Genomic DNA, 19,306 nt, shown 5'->3' with positions numbered 1-19,306 from the left:
CCTCACAGCCACTCTGAAGGAACACTAGAATGAGCTTGAGCATCTATCAGCGCCCATTTGAAAAAGAGAAAAGTGTCTTAATTTGCTTGCAAGACTATAGGAACACAAAAGGAATTGTGAAAACTTTGTGGTCAATGACTTACAGACACTGGGTGCCAACGTGTTTGTCACAGGAACTCTGTTCACACTTCTCAAGGTGAAGACTTCATTTCGCTGCGAGGCAACAGTTTTGTTACTGGTGTCACTGGCTCAGAAGTCATTTTTATCTTCCTGTGGTGGTGTGCAAGCAAAAAAAACTAGCACTGTCACATGAAAAGATTGATTCTTTGAATACTTTATGTAACAGTCTAACCCTTATTTATTAGAACTAACGCTACACGGGCTAACCAGACAAGAATTTTTAGATTATAACTTGTGTACCTGCTTTTAATTAAGAGATTTCCTATGCTTTCATGCACTGGGAGGTGACTCACCATTTCAGCTCTGTAACATCACCATCACTGTGGTACTTTCTGCCCTCTGACTCCTGCAGGATGCTACTCACTCCTCCACTGCTGAATGGAGCAAGCAGTACTTTCAAGCCCATCAGCTGCCAGATTCTTAAGCCACAGGGTAATTGGTTCCTGAAATAAACACACATTAATTGCAAACTTTTAGCTTGCTTCCATTTTAAAACGTATTTTTGCATGCATAACCTACCTTACTTGGCAAGAAGACAAGCACAGCTATCCTAGTAAGAAGATGGTCACCTTTTATCTAGATGATGTATTTTGCTAATGTGCCTCCTTCCTTAGAAGGCCTTTTGAGGAGACAGAAATTTCAAGTTGTCTCAAATCAATACTGGCGTTAAACAGAACAGTTTGTTTTCTAGGCAAAATTCTGATGAGAGTCTCCAATGCAGGAAACAAACATTCAGATTTCTGAACTTAATGCTGCAAACAACACCAAACCAACCACATGAATACGCTATTTTTCAGTACAAAGAAAGCCCATTTGTGCATTCCTAACAATGAGAAAGCTTTCATTTTGTCAATGAAACGTGCCTTTGTAGGAAACGTTATCCAGCCACAATCATTATCACCTCACTTGAGCGTAATTCCTTTTCTAAAAGAAAACTTTTTTTTAAAAATCAGCCATCTACTTGAAAATTAAATAAACATACAATTAGTGGCCTAGGTTAATATGTGTAACAAACATTCCATGTAACATTCCTTACTTGGTCTTCAAGCAAAGGCCATTAGAATTTAACCTAAAAGGTGTCACCTCGGTAAATACTGCAACACGTAACTAGGCTATTACATATACGAAGAAGGTTTTTATGTATTAAAACTCGGGCACGTATAAAAGTTCCAGGAAGTTTGTTTGTAAAGTCATGATTCTTCAGTAGTCAGCAAAGGGCAATCGTGCTCGAGCAACTTGATAAAAATCCCTGTGGTGAAATGACTGGCCAGTAGATGAGGAGAGAGCAGCAGACATCACTTACCTCGGCTCCAGGAAGGCCTCTAACACTGGCTCCCACGAGATCCACGTAGATCAGCTATTGGCTCGATGGACAGACAGCAAGGTGGATTGGAAACTGGCTGAATGGCCAGGCCCTGGGGGTGGTGGTCAGTGGAACAAAGATAAATCAAGATAAATATACGAAGGGAGGGTGCAAAAGATGGAGCCAGAGTCTTGCCAGTGAGTGCCCAGTGACAGAACAAGAGAGAATGGGCACAAACCTGGTTATTCTATGATTCTATGAAACCGGAACAAAGGAAGTTCCATCCGAATGTATGGAAATACTTTTTTTAATGCAAGGATGACAGAGCACTCTTAACAGGTTGCCCAGAGAGGTGGAGTCTCCTTCCTTGGAGATACTCAAAAGCCATGTGGACACAGTTCTGGACAACTGGGTCCAGGTGGCCCTGCTTGAGCAGAAGGGTTGGACAATGAGACCTCCAGAGATCCCTTCCAACCTCAACTATTCTCTGATTCTGTGAAGAAATGAAAACACGTAACTTTGGAAAAAAAGGCAAAGTTTATTATTTTTTTAATATAAAAAAGTTATGAACTGCTTAGAAATTACTTCAGTCATCTTAAAATGTTACTGATCACTCGTTTAAACTTGGTAATTCCCAGTAATTTGGCAGGAAGCAAGACGGGCTAACAATTGTCTACAATGACTTTATTTACATTCAACTGAAGTTATGCACGCACAATAACATTTTTAAATAAACCAAATGCACTGATCCCAACAAAATCTGATTCAAGGTATACTTTAAGTTTACATAAAGTACAAATAAAGTCTTCAAAACTTAAGTTCCTTGGATAAGACCAATTTTCATTTATTTAAAGATAAGTTAACTCCAAAAGTAGCAAGAAATGTAAACACCTGATACCATGATAAAAATCTTAAGAAATAACAACTTTGTCATAAAGTGCTGGCACATGCTTTCAGCTTTGTTTTCCAGATCTTAAAACTAGAATACTAATGTATGAAGGCTTTCACAAGCTTCCCAGTTATAATTTCAGTTCAGCAATATTTCTGCAGAATTTTAAAACATAAATTTCATAAACATTCTTTTCTACCTTTATCCATTACAGCTTTTTCACATTTTCTTCTTTATCTTAAGTGAACTTAATCTTCTGAGTACATATGAAGTAGTTCATGCTTTTAGTTCACCTAGTTCAGATTACCTTCCATGCTTGTGGGAAAAACCAAAAGGTTAGATAAGGCTCCAATTGGTAAAAGCCAAGAACTTTGAGAAGTAAGGGTATAAGGTACCTGCACACAATAAACAACTGCCTCCAGCAAAGTAATTTTATAATTATATTATCAGTATCACTGAAAAAAACTTACATGGGAATTAAAACAGAGGACACTCGGCATAGTTCATTTATACATAGGCATCTGAGTTTCTTATGTGCTGAATATAACGATTACTTCATTTCACATGAGATTAAGTCCTACAAAACTTCTACTTCTGATAAATGTCAGCCAAAGATAAGTCTTACATGCCTTACACCTCAGTCGACTTTTCACTTCTCAGCGTAAGTGCCAGCCAAAATAAAGACAAGTCCTGAATTCTCCCATGCATTATGGTGATACCTTACATTGAAATTTGTTTATAAAAACCCTGCTACTTCCTTGTGTGAAGAAAGCTAAAATACAACCTTTTACCATTCATTATTGTTCCAAAACCTCAATCTGCATAACTATTGACAAGTCCACAGGCACACTTGAAAAAGACTATCAGATTGCAGTATTTTAATATACAAAACAAACCAAATCCAAATTAGAGCTGATTAAGTCTAATCTCTGAGGAGTGGAAAATCCCAAAAGTCTTTTAAAGTGCCATTTATTTTCAAAATATTTATAAGAGTTTTAATACATTCCCTACACAAAACCACTTCCAGCCTCGGTATTACAATCAGGATTTGATCTTGTCAGTATTAGTTTTAGGCTGTTAAGGCATGATTGGTATTTGCTCTAAGTCAAAACTTGACATCGGCACTATTTCCCCAGGGCCTAGAAACAGGAAGTGGAAGAGAGAGCACTTAGAAAAACCAAAACCAAACAACAACAAACCTACTACACAAACCAAATTTAAAGGTTTAAAACAATTATTGTCATTAAATACTAACACACTGCAGTCCATTTCTGAGAGTGGGCATGAAGCTAAGTTATTATGGATAACAGTAATTGACAGAAAGATTCACTGCACTCCTACACTACAGGGGCATCATTAAAAGCTTTCAATTGCAACTTCACTGGCAAAATATGGTTCTTTTCAATTTATCCAGCTGTTCCTTTAAACTCTAAAGAGGCTTTTTGGTTTGTTTTTTTTTTGGGGGGGAGGAGAGGGTTAAGATGAGGAACAGGTCAATACAAGTAGGCCATACTGTTTTAGAGGCTTTATAAAAGACAACTCAGCAAGTTTATCACATATCATATCAGCATGGGACTTGCATCCTTTTCAAATATAACTTACTGACAACAAGCAAAGGACCACTAGCACAAGGACCAAGAGTCAACCTGTTTTTTATTCAAGCATTCCAGAGATCCAACCCAGGAAAAACAGACAGACTGACTATTCATTACAATCCCTAAGGGGACCAGATCTATAAGGCAGAAACATTTCCCCAACTACCAGTGATCCCAGAGATAAAGTAGTTTTCCAAATGGCCCCAAATGATGTATCATGTTCAAAACCATACTGACTTTTGCTTCCATTTAAAGTGGTGAAAAAATGGTCACAAAAAAGCCCAGCAAGATAGCTACATTCAGTTTTCCTGCTTAGACTAATATCTTATTAAGGCTAGTCAAAAACGTGCATGTATTCAACCACTGTTTGGCAAAGCCTGAGTTTAAACAAACTCATTTTCAGGTTTCAGTTTGTTCACTCTGGCATCATTTTTGTACTAAAACTTGAAAAGTGCAAAAATATTTTCTGAGATTTTCTTAAAAAACAATTTGGTTTATTGGTGCAACAACCCCAATTTCTTGGGAGTTAAATCCATTGCCAGCAATGGACAGAAAAGGAAGCACCAGCATAAAAGAATCAAAGTGCATTTCCAGTATGCCAATACTGCACAAATTGGCAAGCCATAATCTTATATTCGCCACTGGAACAGATTATGCTAAATTGATTTTATAAAAGTCTGTATTACGCATTAACATATGAAGTCTGTCATGAAGTCTTGGGGATGCTGCAACGAATCATCAAAACGGAAACGTTTGGAGACTGTACTGCTATCTTCAGGAATGTTTTCTTTGTCTTCCTTGTTGCCACAGGTACCATTACAGCTGGATTTTACACTCCGCTCCTCTGAGCATTTTATTGTGTGTCCTGGCATCAGAGAAGAACAACAAATTTCTTCAGGGCTACACAAGAGCATGGACTCTCCTTGCTGCAACCACGAATGAGAGAGACAGGCCTCTGCTGTGGGTCTTTCCCTTTGAAGGAGAAAGGGGTAAAGTTGCTTAAGTTAATTTCAGGAATACTAAAAACCTAACTAAAATAGTTCTGACACAGGCTAAAGAATCTTAAACAGAACTGGCACTAAATAATTAAATATTGCTGTTGTTTACACCACCAACTACAGCTAAAAACCACATCAGACCCTTTCCCAGTTAAGGTTAAGTACTGACAACATGCATCTAGACTCTAGTCAGCAATTTCCCGTTCTACTAAACTGGTAAACTTTTCATCAGAACAAGGAACGGGTATTTTCCAGCCAGTACTCATAGTCCCTTAGAATGGTTTCGATGTTATGTATATATACAAGCGCATGTGCTTATATGTTTGAAGTTCTATGTTTTATACAGACCACTGAAAATAAGGAGGCTAATGAATGTTCAGCCATTGCGATTTCAAGTAGGGCCAAATAACGATGTCATCAACTCTATCTGACATTTTGCAATGTTTTACTCTTGCAATTCATCATGAACTGGTGTAAACCCTTCCAAAATGTACTTACTACCAAACAAAATACAGACTTACAAAATTGTTCCTCTGGATAACCTATTACAGAGCTACGACAGTTTTCATCTTGTTCTGCACTGTTAAGTTCCACAGAACATGCTGGAAATGTAATACAGCTCACTACTTGACTTTAACTCTACCAGAACACACGAACAGTGTTTGGTCAGAGAACTGTAACTTCAGAGACAACTCCAAGGACATATTTTTCCTCTTAAGATTCAAGAGAGTATACTCATCAAGAATGGGAATGGCAGGGGGGAAAGGTTATTGAGGATCAAATAAAGACTCTGAGATGCTCAGGAGCAAACAAGTAGAGTAGTTATTGTGACAGAATGTCAAACATCTGCAGGTCCATGCCAACATTTATCAAAACAAGCTCTTCATAATCACTTCTCATTACACTATGGGGATTTTTTTTTGTTATTCTACATATTGACAAATACTCTTATGCGAGATGGCAAAAAAGAAAGGACTGCTCATCCTGATGCTTTCCAAACACCAGTTCGTATGGAGTCTTTATTTCATCAAAGTAGGTACTTCATGTGTATCATCTCCCATCATCCCTTTCTATGAAACACCCTCTTTCTCAACCAAACAGCAGGTCCCTACTTGCTGCTGGCTCCCTGAAGAAGACAGACTACTGTCTTGCCACAAATCACAATAAGTAGCACTAAAATTGATAATACATGACCATGCCTAGTAGAACATGACTAGCTGACTTTACTAAATATTGTTGCCCCATAAATACCTGTTCTCTTTTTGTGTGTGTTTGGGATATTTTTCACTGCATTTGCTGGTGCAACAGTAAAAATGAAATAAATTCAGATTTAATGCTATTCAGCAAGTGCAAACACAGTTGAAGTCTATAAAGTCTAAAAAAACTCACAAAAACTATCATCAACTACTTCAAAAGGCCTTGGTTAGAGTCTAAAATCCCAAAGAAGGCAGAGTTATGGAAGTGTGCCTTATAAACAAAAAAAAAGTTCATACGTTTGATTAAAACATTTTTTTAGAAGACTAAACATAGCCAAACAGTATTATTGAAGAATATATGCTCAGTCACAAGACTGTCAAGATTATTTTTTTTTATATAAAATGTATTAAAATAGAAAGATACATTAAGGATAAGTCAGGAAACAAGAAAGCACTGCATCAAAAAGACTGCATTTTATCTCTCCAAATGGTGCAATGAAAGCTTAAGCTAGAAACTCAGATACAAAACTCAAATCACAAGCCTGACTGCAGTAATAGCCAGACAGTGAAGTTTTTTACTTACTCTGGATTTTTTATGAGAAGTTTTTGAATGAAGTCTTTGGCAGGCTGTGAAACTGATGAAAACGTTTCTTCTGAATAATCCACATTAACTTGAGATATATTAAGGTAAGTTTCTTGATTATCATCGCCCACAAATGGAGATTCTTGTGTCAGCAGCATGTATGAAATGACACCTACGTTCCTGAGAGAAGAACACAAGGTGTAATCCTGCTAGGATACCTAAACCAGTACACCCCCATATTTATTGTGCTGCAGATCAAGCTTCCTGATGCATGCTACGCTCAAAGAATCAGAAACATCACATGACATCTCACTTTTATGTGATTCAAGCACATGGACACACAAGGAAAGCTAGGTATATATCATGGTGAAGTCATTTTTGAAAATCACTTACTTTCAATATACCCTTTTCTTCCCATGGAGATTGCTAGGAAAAGGAGATTTATCACTTTTACCCAGCCCATTCTTGGACATATAGCAATTCTGCAAGACAGAACTGCAAAAAGATAGGATTTCTAATTTGCATGTAAATAAAGCCCCATCTTTCACTAGATTCTGGATGAAGTATCCAAGACTATGATTTAGTCAGCCCTTCTGCACAATCTACATTTGTGTTACAATATCCTCTTGCTGAGAAGTTTTTCCCTAAGAACGTGAACATGAGTACCATACATGTGATTTATTATAAGTCTTAGATAGTTTCTTGAGGCGTAATAAAAATTGTTTTGTGGTCCAATAGATCAAACCTCAGTATTCATTACAGTGTGGAAGTGTACTGTTGCTGTGTTTGTCATTCTGAGCAGAGCACAAATACCCTGTTTTATGCCTTCCCACAAACGCAGGCAAACAACAAGTGGTTATAAAACATTCAAGAATGCATTTAAGTACTATTACAAGTTGAGAATTTCAAAGGACTAATTAGATTGTAGAAACTTTTAAAGCTGAATTTTAATTATGTAGATGCTTTTAATAGCATATGAATATGTTTAAAGAAACATCCCAAAGCTAGCCTTTATACTAACAGAGGTCATGACATTAAAAAGCTACAAAGGTGCACTTACTAAAGCCACAGATTAGTTTAAGGTACTTATCTCATTTTTGAGTCATTCTGCAGATATTTCTCCAAGATTAGAAGGAGAAAGTTACAACTATTATTTGTACTATACAATTATTTAATCACAGAGAAGTTGGTAGGAAGGAGTGCCCAAGAATAGTTAATACCTGAAGCACGCCATCCAAAACTAACTGAAGTAAGCTATCAATCATTGCTATTGTTCCCTTAGAACAATATACTCTGCATGCTCTGAAAAACCTGCATTCCTTCCCTACCAAGTGTGCAACAGACTCACACATTGTAATTCCTGTAACCCCCAAATTATATCCTGAGGGCCCCTTCCCCTCCCAGCTCTACCTCTTTTGGTCAGTACACCAAGAGAAGGTTATTGTTAGAAGCCAGATAAAACTGCACCAGAGTCTGGATCTGGCCTTTAGATTGTTAAGTAGTCACGCCTAGGCCTTGGTACCTCAATCAAGCGAATTAACATATACAACCTACCACATATCTGTAGCTGTGGTAATAGGATCGTAGTTTAAGATTTCTGGAGCTAGAAAAAGAGACAGGGAGAAGAAAACCACTTTAATGGATATATTATTCAAGTGGCCTTTAATCATACACTATGTGTCTGGCAGTTTTTTTGCCAACCATTATTATGAGACTAATCATGCTGCTACAATAATCAAGCTTATTATTTTCAAGCCACAAGGGTGGTAAGAGTTATTTCTGTTTGATTAGGCACACTGATGCTTAGCTGGTTCACATTAAAATGTCACTATATTGCCTATGGTCTATTCTATCCAAGTCCCAAGACATTTTCTCATCAGATGCAGGCACACAGAAGAGGTTTTCAAGTGCTTAGATTTAAGGGGAATGCATAAGGGCAAGCATAAAGCCTTCAGTACATTAACACTGCAAAGCCAGATGACCAAGCCAATTTTAGGATCAGTGGCTGTTAGCATATGCTAGGTAGCAAGTTATTCAGTACAGACGGAAGTGCTCTTAAGATTAAGTGTAGGCAGATCATTAAGGAAACCTGCACCTCAGAGTGGGCCAAGTGTTAATGGCAATCTCTCCCTTTCTGAGGAATATTTTAGTCTTATTAAATCACCATACTAAATGGCATTCCAATTTCAAAGAAAGTTTCTTTGTGCATGCTGATGTTGCATTTCAATTCTAATCAAAAGAATTAAAGTTTCTTGTTTATTTAAGTCTGTATCACAGCAAATATCATCGACTGAAATTAGAAGTGTGCTTTGGGGAAACTTTTTGGTACAAATACTTGTTGACTAAAAGCAGAGCAGCTCAAAACATGTTGCTGTTGTTCTTTCTCCAGTCATTGACTCAGATGTTGATAAGCACATGACATGAACTCTTTCTGTTTTCTCAAAACCACACAACCGAAATTGTGAAGCAACTCTGCCATACCTAGATACTCTGTTGTTCCCATGATCTGCCGCAGTTCACTAGAATTCTCAAGCTTCCGAGACATTCCAAAATCTACAATTTTTACATCACCAACAGGATTGATGCTGCTCAGCAAAATATTCTGAGGCTAGAATAGAAAATATTTAATTCTATATTAATAAAATACAAGCTGCAAATAAAAATGTACTAAACGACATTTCAATTTCCATTATGCAATACCTATCACTAGGTTTTATTTTTAAAAATTATTTTCATCTCTAGAATGCTCCTTTTCCTCCTCATTTTTGTTACGTATTTGAAACGCTACTTTGATTATCATAATATTAAATTGAAGATTAAGTGCTAAAATCAAAAGTCTGCAGCCTCACCTTTAAATCAAGATGAACAATATTGTTTTCATGCAAGCAGCAAAGTCCTTCAAGTATCTGTCTTATAAGTTTCACAATATCCCTTTCACCAATTCTGTCATCCAGATCTGGGACACACAAGTCAAATATTTCTCCTCCAGCAGCACTGAAACACATTCAAGAACACTTACATATTAAGTTTCAATTTTCAAGCTTAAGTGAGGGAAATTTTTATGTATAGTACCTATTTATAGAATATAAATTCATATTCTCAGAGAGGCAAGCCAGCAATCCTGTTATTACTATTTTATTCTTTTTTTCACACACTTATGCCAAAACTCGTCATAAAAGCATTGAGAAAAGAGGAAAAAAATTCTGATGATGCTTTTTCTTTCCTCATAGCCAGCAACAGCAGTTGAGACACCGAAACATTATGAGGCTGAAATCCTCATAATACTTTGATACCTTCAAGCATGCTTTCCTGTAAGCAAGTGCAAAGATGCCTTCAGGAAGATGAGTTCTATCATCATTCCCTAATAGAAGTAGCTCTTTTCAAGTCAAGTCTAAAAATTTCTCCCATAAATAATTCAAAGCAAGAAAGCCAAGCAGTACTCCTAGTCTCTGAATTTAGAAGCAAAAATGATGTTTTCTTTTTACTTTTTTTTTTACCTAATGTGTCTGTGATGTAAATGTAAGAACTACAATGCCACAAACCGCTAAAGCAGCTGAAGAGTATTTCTGGTGTGGGAGGAAACTGCATACTTGCCACCCTAGATCCTGCCTTTCTGATGGAAGACTGAAAATCAGAGAGGCACCAGGAAGAAAATCTAGCATGTTGTTGATGATTAAATATACAGTTGCCCAGTCAGTTAGCAAGCAGTATCTTCCACAACCCCAGATGACACAGAATACTCAAAAATACAAGTACACACCTCTGTCACTTTGAAAGCTACCATTTCCACACTAACAACAAAGATAAAATTGAGAAGCTTCAAGTTTTCACACAGCACCTCAAATACATCTTCCTCCGAAAAAGACACTTGTCTACTTACAGAAGACCCTACTTTGGTACAGCATAAAGAAAGCATGGAAAAAAACACGTTGCATGTGGTTTGTTAGTTATACTTCTACACTTGGCTGCAGTGACAGCTGTTTCCTTTCATGCTGGGTTTGAAGTCATTACTCAGCCTGCTCTAAGTGCCTGATGCTTCGTGCTCAAGGAAAAAGGGCTGCCTCAAAACTACAGATCAGCAAGCCTGAATTTCATCACTAGTAAAATGACAGTCTATTATTACTAAAGTTAGGTAACGGGCAAGTTGGATAAACAGAGTCACTAACCTGCTGCAGCTATGTGAGGTGTTGGTATAGCCTCCCCTACTTGCCTTTATGACAAAACGTATATGAGGGAAAAGAGCAGTGGACGTCATTTACTTCAACTTTAACGAGATTTTCAACACTGTCTCCTGCAGTATTCTTGAAAACAAGTTAATATATTATGGTCTGGATGGGTGGACACTTGGATGGGTAAAGAACTGAACAGCTCTGCTGAAAAGGATCTGGGAGTCCTCACAGGCAGCAAGCTGAATGCAGCAAAGAAGGTCAGCAGCACCTTGGGCTGTAAGAACAGGAGCAGAGCCAGGAGCCTGAGGCAAGTGACTCTGCCCAGCACACTAGACCACAACTGGAATGCAGCATCCTGGTATTAGCTTCCCAGTTCAAGGAAGGCATGAACAAGAAACTTCAGCGCCAACCAAGAAAGCGAGTAAAAGATCACCAGATGACCTACATAGTGTACATACATAGAACCATAGAATCATTAGGGTTGGAAGGGACCTTAAAGATCATCTAGTTCCAATGGCCCTGCCATGGGCATGAACATCCCACTACATCAGGTTACCCAAGGCCCCATCCAACCTGGCCTTAAACACCTCCTGGAATGGGGCATTCACAACTGCCCTGGGCAACCTGTTCCAGTGTCCCAATCACTTTCGCAGTGAAGAAATTCTTCCTAACGTCTAGTCTAAATCTGCCCCTCTCCACTTTATACCCATTCCCCCTCATCCTATCACCACAAGCCTTTATGAATAGTGCCTCTCCAGCTTTCTTGTAGCCCCTTTCAGGTACTGGAAGACACAGCTCAGCAAAATGATTGACAGTTCTCTGAAATAATTGGAACAATGCAGAACAATTTCAGCTCCATAGAGGAAATTTTCAGCTGCACCTGATGAAACCAGCCAATTAGTTTAAAACAGATAAAAGAAAAATATTTCTTCACACAGTACATCATGAACACCTGGAATTTACTACCACTGAAGGAGACCCTATCACCAAGTTCAAAAAAGGACTAACCAGATTAACAGACTATAGGTCCACAAACAGGTACTAAAAGGAAAAGGCAGAGAGGTATCCTCAGAATGATACCTCTGGTTGCCAGGAGAGTGCAAAGAGAACAATACAGTAAAATGTGAACAGGCCCATATGCTCCTTCACTCTTCCCAAACAGCATCTCCTTACAGTCATTGCTGGAAAATGGCAGATAAGACATACCGTTGACCTGACTCGGTAGGACCTGCCTAAGTTAATCAATGAACAAAACTAGATGCATTTGAAAATTAGTACAGCTGCCTGGTACAGCTGTAAAATGAATTAGTACAGCTTCCAGATTTCTCTCTAAATAACTGAATTCCTCTAATTACCTTTGACAGTTACCTTTGTGGGGCTTCTGAAGTAGTCAAGTCTACTGATTCCCTCTACAAAGGCGGTTTTAAGAACTAGCATCCATTTGTCACTTATCTTGAAAATGTGAGCTTACACAAACTGATTCCTAGTATTACATCTTCCAAAGAACTCTACCAATACAATCCAACAACAGCATGACCATTACTTTTAAAGTATTGCTTCAGAGCTCTGATAATGAGAAACATATACAAAAATCTGTGTATTCTCCTACAGAAGGACATAATTTAGAAGTGTAATCAGTCCCCTGCGTATCCCAACAGAACTAGAACACTTACTGCAAGACTTCTGAACACTACTACACACAGACCCTTAACATCAACGCAGCATAAGGAATTTGATTCATTACAGAGCTTTAACAAGCACGACAGGGTTAGTTGTGCTGGAAGAGAAGCAGGAAAATCAGTACGGCTTTTATGTAAACTTGCACTTGTTCTTGATAAGAAATTCAAAAACTTGTCACATGGACTTTGTCTTTACTTCTACATCAGTTGTTATTTTAGTCTTCTCAGAAAAACAAATAATATGTTAGGGATAATCTAGGTCCAGGAAAAAAAAAAAAGAAAAAAAAGAAAAAAAGCTTTAGGATTATCTAGCTACATTCTTTGAGAAATTTGAAGGAATTTATCATGGTGTGTACAGACCACTATTAACAGCTCTTCAAAAACTTGGTACATGAAATTTAAATCCTACTTATAAAGAGACTTTGAGTTAATTTCATAAACTGCATTTTTGTTCCTTACATTCCAAGCACTTACACACAGAGCAAAAAGGATAAAAAACTGAAATTCAAATTGTTCCCACATTAGACTTATTTTCAGAGCTTTTGAGAAGCTACAAGGGCATCTAAAAATAGACGGGAATTTTGGAGGAAACTGGCCCAAAAGCCCAACAGTTGTAAAACAACAAAACCACTAAATTTAGAAGTTCAGAACCCACAAATGAACTTCAAGTTCTCAGTCACCAAAAAGCATCAAGCAGTGACTGAATTTCATAGAACATGGACATGCTGAGCTTCTTCAAAATCCCTGTACTTGGCATCACTGGCTATTTCTTTTCCTTTTTTTTTTGGTATGATTTGAGATGTACCAAAGCACTATGCACTTTCTATGGGAGCCAAGGACAATCTCTCTGGTCAGCTTGTTTGAAAGACTCTTTAAGACAAAAAATTACACCCTAGGATTCATGTTGAGGTTTTATATTAGGTTAGCCTGACCTGTCAAATTGATCAGAGCTTTTTCCAGAGGTCCAGCTAGCAGAACAAATAATCTGCTCAAACTAAACAGGCTAATCTAAACTAATCAACATTACTCTCCTGAGAGAGAATTTAAAGGCATAAAAAATATTTCAGTTTGAAATTGAGTTAATTTTCTACAAAACTGAGTTATGCAGTGAGAAAAAAAAGAATCTCTTCATTTGTTAATAGCTTTATGTCAAAAAAAACTTCAGTTGATTATATTAGATTTTGAACATAGAACTACTATAAGGTTTGGTGTATTTTGTTTTAGGCCCTATTCCATATTGTTTGACATAACACATTAGCTGCAGTTGTAACAGAACACATATACAAAACAAATTAACAGTGATTGATTCAACACTTGCACTTACATGAGAAGAAATAATACCAAAATGTCCCTAAGGGCTTATCAGGAATACAGTAATAAAATATTAGCATCATGTGCACAACACACTGTTGTAATTCTTATGAGTGTTCATCAACTCATGCAAAAAATGAGGACATTGACAGATTTGTAACTACAAATGTGGAACATTTGATGAAGGCATACTTACTATTCCAACACTAAGATGATTTCATTTGCTGTTTCATAGACTTCATGGAGATTAACTATGCGAGGATTAGATTTCATTAATTCAAGCACAGCAATTTCATGAAGAATCTCTGCTTTGCAGTCTTGACCTCTCCTCCTTTTCTTTAAAAATTTAGCTGCGTACTCTTGACCAGTGGATTTAGCTATACATTTTCTAACCACAGCACATCTTCCTCTGCAGAAGAGAAGTGGAATCATTAGGACTACAGACATAAAATCTATGTAAATTAACAGTAGAGAAAAAGGCATGTCAAATAATTGGAAACAACAACAACAAATTCTTGAGGAATGCTATGTTTGGCCCCTACTTACACTACTCCCTGAGCATTCAGTTTCAGCCAGTGTAGGAGAACTTATACCAAACTAGACTATGCTTTTAGGAGACCTGGTAGCAAGTCTGTATAAACAGAACTGTAATCATTAAATCACAGTACCAGTTTACACAGACGTTCTCACTGTAGGATCTCAGAATCCTGAGAATAACTCAGACTAGAAGGGACATCTGGAGGTCTCTAGCAAAACCTCCTGGTTAAAGTAGGGACAGCTATGAGATCCTACCAGGCTGCTCAGGGCTTTGTTCAGGTTAGCAATACTATGTTAAAAAAACCACCCTATCACATTATAGCACCTGCAGGATACAGTAATAAACACAGAGAAACCCCGTGAAATGCAGAGAATAAACACATAAAATAAGCATATTTCTTTGCTGAGGGAGGGAGAGGAGGGCAGGGAAGGTCTTCAGTGCAGAAAATTTTAGAGTTGTAAAGAATATTTCCCTCTACAAAGCATGTAGTACTGGTTAAAAAAAACCCAAAACACCCCAGCTATCTGCAAAATGTTTAAAAATATCTTAACAGAAAAACACCCACTACTTGGAATTCTTTTTCTCAATTACAGTTAGACAAAGTGTGCTGCTTTATTTTCTAGCCAACTGTTTAGGTATGGAAACAAAAATGTATTTTGGCAAAGAGATGTTTTCAAAAGAAAACCACATACCATAGTTAAAACACCAAGCTGACCTTTTAAAAAATTACAGGGGGAAAAATGCAGTTTATTAAGCCAAGTTATAAATGCCTGAAAAAACAAAGTTTTATAATCACAAGTTTTGCATTCCCAGCAATGCCCAGTTGCACACATGCAAAGCGTTCTCAAATGATACAAAAAAACACTGCTTAAAAAAAAAACCACTTGAAGGGCTAAAATCAATTGCGAAGAGTTCTAAAAGCAGTTATAAAACTGTGTACAAAGAATGAGATCTACACTTATCTCTTAGAAAAAAACAATGCTTTTCCATGCATGTTTTTTGTTACCACAGCATACTAAGAAAAAAAACATGAAGCTCAGTATAAGCCACCCGACCTGCGCTTTTTTCAACTAAATTAGCTTCTTTAGTAGAAAAGGTTATGTTGCCCTGCAGGCTTTGCCTTTCCTCTAGTGCGAAAAACTCAATGCCTAAAAGGAACACCTCTCAAAATAAAGAAAAAAGGAAGGCATGTCTGCTGAGGCTATTTTTGAAAAATCTAGACTTCAGTATTTAATCAATAAAGGTATGAGCATCCCATGAAAAATCAAATTTCCATTTGCCAATAACCACATGTTAAATAGAGTTTATAGAAATGTGACTAAATCATAAAACTTGTACAGCTGACCTTTAACCATACTATCATCGCTTTTTTAGAAATAAATTCAACAAAACAGCCTCTGTCATTATTTATTTCAACATAAAATTAGTAGTAGGATTTCTTTTTCCTTTTTTCTTAAAGCACTAAATTCAGAAAGTTAAGAGTACAAAATACAAAAGAAAAGTTCATTTAAGAGGTGAAAGTTACTTACAATCCAATAAATGCACACTCTTCATTTTGGCAACTATTTGTAAGCCTGAAATGGCCGAGTCCTTTCCACCTTATTATTGCAGAGCATTCGAAGTTATTGAATTGGATTTCGTAATATAGCAAAGGTTAAGAGACTCCCCCAAAGCTTACACTCTCATTTTAACATCACATCACCCTGTCAACCACAGAAGTTGCTCTAAAACTAAAAAAGGGGAACTGGACGAGTTTCATGAGAACAGCAAGATCCTTCCTGCTGGCTTTTGCACATCTTCCTTCTAGTCACTGTGGATGTAACAGCTTTGAAACGATGGGTCAGGGGTATCTCCAGACTGACAATGTAAGAACTCCCACTTGTTTACACTGTAATTGTAGTGTACCAACCATTAATTCAAAATTATTAAGATTAAAAAAATCATTTTGGAGCACTGGAATTTCCCCAGAAACATAAAAAAAAAAAAAAAATCAGGTCTGAAGTGCTGCACTGAAGTGGTTCCCAGTCCTTGCTGCCTGCAAAGCAACTGTTTAACCATCACACTATACAGCCCAGTTTTGAGATAAAAACTGATTTCAAGTTGCTTTCATATCCCAAGTTATAAACCACAGAAATTCAACTACTTCAAAAGAAGCCAAGTCATCTGCACACTAGGGACAAAACTATTAACCCAGTAAACAGAACCTGCCTGCTTCGTGAGTCATTGTCTTAAATACCCAAGGACCTAAAAGATAAGGGTGTGGGAGGAAGAAATGGGACTTGGGAAGCTTAAGTAGAGAAGAACAAAAGAATCTTTTACTAAGTAACCTGAAAAGGAAGAAACAAATTGCAAGTAAAAAGACAAGCGTATTAAATTTTTTAGAGAAGTTACAAAGAAAGGTGGATTTTAGGTCATTTTAGTGTTTTAAAGGCTTAAAACATTAAAAAGTATTAAAGATTGGTTTGGAATCCACAAAAATCTACATTTCTGTTTGCTTTAACAACATCTCACTGGAGATCTAGAGTATGGTGCATATGAACTGCTTTTGTAGAGCCCAGAATTCAGATCTTGAGCTGAAAAAGGGGTAAAAGAGGAAACTTAGAGGTTGCAAGATGCGCTTTCCTGAAAGTGTACAGATAAAGCACATGCTAGGAAAAAAAAAACCAAAACACAAACCTCCAAGAGAACAATGAAAGCCAAAGGGCTTACAAAATCACATGTAGAAGAGCATCTTTGCTGTCAAAACAAGTTACAGGTGCAAAGGAGAGCCATGTGGCACAATAAGGCACAACAACTGCGGGACTGACCTATGCCCCTGCCGTTCAAGGTGCTTGGAAACACAACCAGGCATTACGTTTGCATGGCTTTACACCAAATTCCCTGATTATTTTCAAAGTATGAATTAATGAAATGATTTCAGAAAAGTATTAACTCAGACGTCTGAAATAGTATCATAAATACCAAGGTGTTTTCTCTTTTATTTCCTATTTCACTGCTGCAAACATGAGCAGCGGAAGCGGGCTGCAAAACCACTCTGAAATAGTCTAAGTTCCTAACAGCTTGCTAACTGCTTGAGAGAAAAACATCTTTGATTTCTAGATTTCAAAACTTAACCAAATAACCAGAACAACCAACACAAACTCTCCTGCAGTATTACCCTATGTCATCTCTTCTTTCATTTACACACCTGGAATGTTATGTGTGACTAGACAAGGAAAATGGAAGAAACATAACATAATCCCAGATCTATATGCCTATGAAAACAGGCCAAATCTCTCTGACATGGAAAAGGCTGGCAACTTATGTCTCACTGTAGCTTTTCCTGGTCCCTAGAAAAGCCCTTGGATACTGCAAGGAAAGGGTAGGAAGATAGGCACACTTTATTCCCCATCTCCTCCCATAGAAATTTGCCAGAAAAGGTCTATCATTGCACAAGAATTTCTCATGCTGCAGAAATTCCTCTTACTGAAGTAAAATAAATAGGAATAATCTTACCTTCCTAGCTCTTTCGATTCAAGCATATAAAAATTGTGGAAATTGTCTGTCTTGATTTGTGTCTGCAGAGATGTGGCCAACAAGCCAGAACGGCTTTTATTATCCAGCTTTCTCCTCAACATAGTCGGGAACTGGTCTCTCTCTTCTATCAGTCACCTGTTAAAGCAAAATAGTTAACAGGTTTGGAAATGCCATAGTTACAGCACAGGAAAGTAGATAAATATTAGCATTTAGGTCTATCAGATTAGAATAGCTTTAAGTTTGTTCAGTAGTGATGTGAACAGAATCACACACAGAATCACAGAATAACCAGGTTGGAAGAGACCCACCGGATCATCGAGTCCAACTGTTCCCATCAAACATGACACATTTAATCACTTAAAAAGTAAAACCTGAAAGGAATGCTAATCAATCAATTTTTTTTTACTGTGCATGGAAAGACCTTTTTTTTTATATTTAATAATTTTAACATTTGAGATAAGTTTGGGCTTTTTCCTCTGGAAAACATCCATAAAATGTTAGGGGTAAGCTTCAGTTCTAGTAAAAATGCTAATCGCTACTTAACCATCAGTGATATGTACTTGGAATGTCTTTTTAGCTTTCTTGAAAACAAGCTTTAACTCTTTTTTGGATTCTGTATAAGTTCCAGATATTCCCTTAAGTTTACACTTTTAACTGGTAACCCTGAGGGACTTAACCAAAACTCCTTCCTGTTTGCCATCTGCAGCACAGCAGGAAAAACTAACCACAGGGGAAAAAAAAAAAAGTTATTTTTCAGTGGGAAGATTCCCATTTCTTATTAAACTCACTCACAGTTTATCTAAGTCTCATTTTAACACTAGATTAATTGACAGAAAGAAGCACGAACGGACAACATTCTCTTTGCAAGTTCAGATCATTTTGAACCAAATGATGTAATAATCGTGATTAAATTACCTTAATAAACCAGTAGAACGACACATTATGAATACACCCACCAGTGTTATTTCTACAACCGTTAAAAAAACCCAAACAGTAAAAATACTGGGGTTTGGCATTAACATTTATAGGCCTGGAGCATCTCTTCAGGTGAAATGCAAAAGGAAAGCAGAAAAAGGTTACTGAAGGATAACATAAGTTAACTGACAGTTATTTAAAAAGTAGGTTTGCCTTTATTAGTGAAGGAAAAAAAAGGAAAATCCCAGGGCAAAATACACTTTCAGTTTCCAAAAGACAATCAGAAACTTCTGAAGGAGCATTCCAACTAGTTATGATTGAAATACAGTCCAGTACTCATCAAGAACAGCTCAAATCACCAGTTCTTGGAACACCGATACTCATATTTGAACTACTTTGGACTTAAAACATGATTCATACTTTAGCATGAAAAA

At 37.1% G+C, this 19,306-nt stretch overlaps 1 protein-coding gene across 1 annotated transcript; it reads right to left on the bottom strand.

Annotated features, from left to right (window-relative positions):
* Positions 1-2,020: 2,020 nt before the first annotated feature.
* STK17B (serine/threonine kinase 17b) lies at positions 2,021-18,100 on the bottom strand. Its single transcript, XM_069860720.1, has 7 exons — positions 17,937-18,100; positions 14,100-14,312; positions 9,594-9,738; positions 9,226-9,352; positions 8,299-8,347; positions 6,745-6,924; positions 2,021-4,939 (listed from the first exon to the last, which is right to left on the bottom strand). The coding sequence occupies exons 1-7, from the start codon at positions 18,056-18,058 to the stop codon at positions 4,657-4,659; spliced, it is 1,119 nt and encodes a 372-aa protein (XP_069716821.1). The 5' UTR covers positions 18,059-18,100; the 3' UTR covers positions 2,021-4,656.
* Between the last annotated feature and the right edge of the window lie 1,206 nt (positions 18,101-19,306).

This window comes from Phaenicophaeus curvirostris, chromosome 7, assembly GCF_032191515.1.
Source record: "Phaenicophaeus curvirostris isolate KB17595 chromosome 7, BPBGC_Pcur_1.0, whole genome shotgun sequence".
Lineage (NCBI taxonomy): Eukaryota > Metazoa > Chordata > Aves > Cuculiformes > Cuculidae > Phaenicophaeus > Phaenicophaeus curvirostris.
Note: the sequence above shows the minus strand (reverse complement) of the source record. Positions and strands in the feature narration are given on the sequence as shown.

Bases quoted from the DNA above. Each gene is read 5' to 3' on its own strand.
- STK17B (XM_069860720.1), bottom strand. From the start codon at position 18,058: ATGTTGAGGAGAAAGCTGGATAATAAAAGCCGTTCTGGCTTGTTGGCC. The intron at 9,353-9,593 runs GTGAGGCTGCAG...TTTCTATTCTAG, and splicing joins TTGTTCATCTTGATTTAAAG to CCTCAGAATATTTTGCTGAG. The intron at 8,348-9,225 runs GTATGGCAGAGT...CTCTTTTTCTAG, and splicing joins GGGAACAACAGAGTATCTAG to CTCCAGAAATCTTAAACTAC.